This window comes from Cololabis saira, chromosome 4 (genome assembly GCF_033807715.1).
Source record: "Cololabis saira isolate AMF1-May2022 chromosome 4, fColSai1.1, whole genome shotgun sequence".
NCBI classification, from domain to species: domain Eukaryota; kingdom Metazoa; phylum Chordata; class Actinopteri; order Beloniformes; family Belonidae; genus Cololabis; species Cololabis saira.
In genome coordinates this window covers 19,613,243-19,619,692 of record NC_084590.1, presented here as the reverse complement: position 1 = coordinate 19,619,692, position 6,450 = coordinate 19,613,243, and the positions used below count along the sequence as shown (strand labels likewise).

Here is a 6,450-nt window from a genome sequence, read left to right as displayed (position 1 = left end):
CGATGTGCATAAAAAATTGAAATCAGAATTTCAGAAATAATTTTTTTCAGTTGAGATATTTAGATGTAATTATGTATTGTGGATACCCTGAGGTATCCAACCGGATTTCACTCTCTGTGGCTTTCTGTCATGTGGGATAGAGAACGAGCTGCAGACTGCGCTGCTGGTGATTCTCCATCACATTCAGTGTAACCCGGATCTGTAGAAAGGCCCACAGGCTTCCACAGCTCGCCTGTACCCTTGACTCCAAGGCAGGCATCAAAATGGAGGGATGGTGGTGGTGGTGGTGGTGACTGCTGGTGGTTTATGGCTGTGTGGGAGAGGATTTGGAGTGTGCACACCCCAGGGGTGGAGGACGTAGTACAACCCAATTTTATAAGACAATGTTGTTATATCCTCCTGTTTTCTTTCAGTTATTTAGCCAGTTATAGAAATATTGAAACTGTTATTGAATTAAACAAACAGCAAATGCCCCTATATTCGACCACTGACTGCCGCACACAAAATATATAGTCATTTGAATTCCTTGCAGATTTCCATCTCCACGGGGGGCTCTCCTCTGTTCTTATCTGTAATAAAAACAACCTATTATCTAAATCCCCACCTAGATGTGACGCTTGAGTACACCTGCACTTCAGCCAGACAGCGCCTTCACATGGAATCGATAGAGCTCCGTGCGTAAAGATCCCTGGTACCTCGGTGCGTCAGGTGCCTCATTTCCTTAATGCAAATGCCCCAATCAGAGCGTGCTCTCGCCCTCTCCCGCGTCTGCCAGTGTCCTGCCCTCACGGCCGCCCGGCAGCCGCCTCTGCTCCTTTAAGGCAATGAGGAATTAAAGCGTCTGCAGGGGCAGGGAAGAGGGTTATTCTGTGTAATACTCAGTCAGCGGGGTGCGTTTAGAGAGCGACGGCGGGGAAGATGCGCTTGCTCGCCTCTTGCTGGACGCACAGAGGCGATGAAGATGATATGACTTTGGAGTCTGAGAAAAAAGCGAGTTTTTCATTCTCCCATCCTCTTCTCACTATTTATTTTTTTGCTCTTTTAGTTATTTTAATTTTGTAAAAAATTGTCTTCTTTTTTTTTCCCACCTTCAAGAAATGACCCGCTCAGTCAGTGTTCCATTATAGGAAATCGGAGATTTTGACTTTCAGGAAAGAAATAAAGAAATAAAAGATTTAGTTTGCAACAAATTTAAGGAATTATTTTTAGCATCACGAGTCGCCTTCACCCCGCTCTGACTCAGCAGCAGCACATACACCTGGGCTTCACCCCTCCAGCATCCTTCTGAAGAACAGGAAGAAGCAGAAAGACGCGGAGCAGGAGGAGAGTCAGTGCGCAGCTCTCCCCAAGACAATCACAGAGGCTCGTTTGTCCAAGCGCAAGAAAAAGAAAATCAGTGTCGCGAAAAAAAAAGTAGGAAGGAGATTTGCAAAGTAGAGACTCGGACCGGATTGCTTTTAGACAGAGGCAAATGTTTAACCTTATCCCAAGCGCACAGAAGAGAAACCCAGGGAGGCACCGGTCGGAGGAAGAAGAGAAAGCATAGCTTGGGGGGATTGAACGGAGCAGGGCATGTGGATATTGGCTTTTATCTCTTTCCAGAGCATCTTGAATGGTAAGTTTCACCTGCTCCTCTATTCTTATTAGTGCTCATTACCTCCTGCAGAAGGCAAATCAGTGTCAGGCAGCTAAGTGAATGAAGAGGGTGGATGGAGGTCACCTGTGACCCACATGGAATGGATTTTATATGGTTGTCAAAAGGCTGACACCCTTGAGAGAAGGAGAGAGATGAGTTTGGATGAAAGGCGTTTTAAATCCATAATGCTCTCCTAAAAACCCTGAGACAAATTTCTGGCCTTCAGATACACATCTTTATCTGAGCCTAACAAAACAAATTGATTGATCATTTATTTGTTTGAGAGTGCAGTATATGTATATTTTAAATGTTATCACTGGATCTTTTCTAGTTTAATAATTCTAATAGCACCAAATTCATTTTGTTTGTATTTTATGTTCAGTGCTAGTTATTCTGTCACACCCCTGCTCCACTGTGGCCCTTAGTAATAAGTGACGTCTTTGATATAATGGACATTTGGTTTAACCCTTTCCCCTTCCCCCACTGTGAGCTTATTTTTCAAACTCAAATGGACCACAATGAATGCAATTCATTCATTTTATTCTCATATATTAAAGCTGGCAATCTATATCTGCACTTGGAACATTTTTAATTGAATACATTTAATTATATTCTCTCCCACAACACATTTTCTCCAAAATCTGAGTAGAGCTTGATGCTATGTGTCTTCTCTTGCAGGTTGTAAACATTTAAAAAGTGTCATTAATACAAAGAATTAGAAAAAGCAATGTCTTAAAATGTTATTTTATAGTATTTTTGATGAGACAAATTCCGCAGGAATCACATTTTTAGGTAACGTTCAAGTATTTCACAAATATACACAAAAGACATGAACAATTCCTTCCGCGCAAGCAGCCATAGCAGACATTTTCTATTCAAATACTGTGTGTGACAACCAGCTTTGGTTGTGCGTATTCTGGGTGTTTTGATGCATGTGTGTGTATTTGCCAGCGCATCCATCCCTGCACACATGCATACATCTGGCATTATGCACCACATATTTGTGCGCTCATATGCCATATTTATAATCAATAGTGGAAAATTGATACAGTTTATTGCATTCACTTATTGGCCAGAGTCCCATCAACAGGGAGGGATTATGGCTGACTGGGTGTGTACGAAAATGGGGGAAAGGAGAAGGCAGAGTGGAAGAAAGAGAGGGAGAAGGAAAGAAAATGGAAACATGTCTGGGAGAAAACGCGTAAAGGTGACAAGATGGGTGCATTTAAACAAAACAAGGTTGGTTGTGTTGTATAAAAAGCAAAAACGACCACAAAAAAAAAAAAAAGCCGAAGCAAAAATTTGGTAAGTGGGGGATTTACAGGTATGAATACGCTTAATCGCATCATGAGTCTGGGGTATGATATTGTGTGTCCCCAAAAATGGATTTTCCCTTCTGGCCAGAATGATAAAATAAGGCTTTGAAATGGATTTTTATTTCTGTGTCGACTCTTTTTCAGCGCTGAGGCAGCCCTCCATCGGTTCCTTTTATTGACATTGACTCCATATAAAATGGTATCTCCCTCGGCCCAGCTTGTGCTGGAACTCATAAAGGAACAATAAGGAATCCTCATTAATCATAATCATCTGAGTCTGACATTAGATCAACTGCCATGCAAGATTGTGTCCGTTTATTGCATAAGGGATTATTGCGGAGGCCTGTGGCAAATAACTGATAGGGATTAAGCCGCAGACAGCATTCAGTGCAGACATTGCACTTTATGTGTTCATCATTTGAACTGCTAATGTTTTCAAAGATTGTCTTAATGTGAATGTTTGCATGTTCACTTGCTCTTACTTGATTTCTCCATCGCTATTTAGGAGCCTTGGTATACTTTGTCCTCTGTGGCTGGGTGTTTTGTTGATTATCATGAAAATGAGAGGTTCATCGGCTGAGCAGTCATTGCCAGAATGAATGAATGACCTTGTAGATTGAAGTCTGCGCAGAGATTGGATTCCAGACAGTTCTTGTTGTTTCAGAGATAGGCTTGCTTGCTGGCCTGTCTCTATGGTAACCTCCTTAATGGCCATCAGGGTGTATGTCCTAAAACGTTCCCTCAGTCAGTCTTCAGTGTGGGGTAGAAAGCCATTTGGTTGGCTATAGTAACCGTTTCTTGCTTATCTCTGTCCTCATGCATGGTAGGGTCATATTAAAGATGTCAATAAGACCTTCTTACGCACTGAACACCGATACAAAATGGCAGACACAGGAAAAAGTAGACTATGGTCAGGTGGTCAAAAAAATAGAAAAAAGAAAAAACACAAACTTTCATGTTTTTTTTACCTAAACATTTTTTTTCCTCATTTGAAAATGTCATTAGGTTAAGGAAAATTCATAGTGGTGGGATTAATTTGTAGTGGTTCCGGAAAAGATGAGGATCTGATCACACTTATATTCTTTTCTGATGCGAATCGAAAACTGAAGATGTTAAAAAAAATAAAATATAAACAAAATCATTCACAGTTATGGCAAAAAGGAAAAAAGAAATAAGAAAAGAAAAGTAAACTTTACATAATGCAATGTTTCCCCATCCTGTTCCGTGGTTCCTCACTTCAACACATTTAATTCAAATTAATGGGTCATCAACACATTTGTACAGACTTTGATGACAAGCTGATGTTGATTTGAACCAGCAGGGAAAACCAAACATGCAGGCAGGCAGTAGGTCCTGACGACCCGGACTGGGACACCGTGGTCTAAAACATTCTTATCACATTGTCTTGCATGTTTCAGAGAGGTTTTATTTATTCATGTGTGTCTGTTGATCCAAAATAATACTTCATTATCAAGGTCAGCACTTCAAATTAAGGAACGATAAAGCCAAAAAAGACTCAAATATTGTCAATCAAACTGCTTTTCCTCATAGTTGTTGACATGGATCCCGTAAGTGTGGCTGGATGGAAAAAAACCCAAACAATGCTTTGAATGTTGTAGTCACAGACACCTGAAGGAGGTAATTTTCTCCTTTCCTCATAAGATACAGTCCAGTGTGCGCGCTTAGCTAAAGGAAGTAATAAGGGAAGCTCCTGTTCTTATCATTCAGAGAACTCGTCCGGATCTTCTCATGGCTGTCACCGTAGATACTTCCAGGTCATTTCACTCAGGCACATTTCTGGGCAAAATAGAGTCTACCGGGCACGATGTACGGGTGAGTTCCTGCTGTGAAACTGTAAGATTGCTAACATAGTTGGGCCGGATCTATTTGCTCCAGAGCTTATCACATCCTGTTACATCAGTGTATATTAAGGTACAGTATATTAAGTGAGCAAATGAAAGCCTAACTCTTCATAAAAATTCTCACTGGTCCCTCAGTTCTCAGTTTTTCTGGACTTTCTGGACTTTCTGGACAGTCAACAAAGGAAAAGTGACACCTGTACGATACTCAAAGTGTTCAAATCTTAATTGATCCCAAGGTGGAAAGGCCAAAACAGAACAAACGTACTGTACACACACCAAAAAAACCTAACTGGGGCAATTATTGTTTCTTCTACTTAAGACTTGGTGTTTACCATCTCTTGTAACTATCAATGGGATCTATCAATTTAGTCGTCAGCACAGGAGAGGAAACATTGACGATGTGCCTGAAATATGCCTCTAGGTAAAATTTCTAGCAGGATAAACTAGTTTATTCAAATTCTCATTGAAAAAACATAACAAGACAGGGCTTCTCATAGAGTACCCACAAAAGCTGTGATGATTTGTAGACGCACACACACTGCTTAACCTGCTGCTCGTGGCTTAAAAAGGACTTATCTCCCACATCTTCAATAAATAAGCATTTACACAGAGGTCATGAAATCATCCAATCAAATTTTGATCTCATTTAGCTCTGACCTTTCTGCACACACATCCACTTAGAAATAAGGGAGCTCTTCCAGAGCATCCAGTCTGGTGTTGCTTACAGTACACTAAATAGCTGCCAACTTCAGTTAGCTTGCCAATTTTACATGACCTCACATTATTGGCAACCTGAAACTCTGGATGGAAATTCTACAGGGGCTGGGGTGGACAGATAGATTGAACTTGGCTGCAAGTAGAAAGAGGGAACTGGCGTTTGTATGGCAATAAATCTACGTGAAGCCAGTGGAGGCAGCGCACTGATGAGAGCTCCGATGGTTGGAGCTGTGTGAGGTGATTCTCAAGTCAAGTGCGTAAAGATGTCCAGTGATCATAGGTTGTGTAAAGAAATCGAGTGAAACCTGAGCAGCTTTATTGCTGCACTCACAGCCATTAGTCTGTTTACTAATTAACAATTAGGGTTTGGCTGCACAAGAAGTATCATAGCTCATGAAATTAAATTACGTGATGAAAACATGCAGTGTACAGTCAAGTGATTGATCATATTGTGGACTCACAGTCCAATATGAATATTTAATGTGGCAAATTAAGTTAACAAACCCACTTAACTGTAGCTCACTTGTGTGCGTTATGAGACGGTTTGTTGGGTTACATTTTGAACTCAGTATGTAATTCCAGTTGAAAGAGCTGCTAAACTTGGATAACAGATGCCCCAATGTGCGATTACAATAGATACCCCCCAATTCATACATCTTAGCTCTATAATGAGGGCTACTCTACTGTACTGTACCTCCTCGAGTCTGTGTAGCTCTCTAATTAGGACCAAGCTTTGGTGACTCTGTGTGTGTGTGTGTGTGTGTGTGTGTGTGTGTGTGTGTGTGTGTGTGTGTGTGTGTGTGTGTGTGTGTGTGTGTGTGTGTGTGTGTGTGTGTGTCTGCTGCGCTTCACCCAATGTAAAATCTAATTACCGATCACACTGTGTCTGTCTGGTTTCCAGTGAATCAGAGGTGTAATT

General features: G+C 41.2%; 1 protein-coding gene across 4 annotated transcripts in view; it reads left to right on the top strand.

Annotated features, from left to right (window-relative positions):
- The first annotated feature begins 883 nt into the window (after nt 1-883).
- dscamb (Down syndrome cell adhesion molecule b) overlaps nt 884-6,450 on the top strand; it is a 138,742-nt gene continuing 133,175 nt past the window's right edge. For all 4 annotated transcript variants that reach the window (XM_061719102.1, XM_061719100.1, XM_061719101.1 and 1 more), the window contains exon 1: nt 884-1,615. In XM_061719102.1, the coding sequence (XP_061575086.1) occupies nt 1,573-1,615 (43 nt within the window). In that variant the 5' untranslated portion in view covers nt 884-1,572. The remainder of the gene's footprint in view (nt 1,616-6,450) is intronic.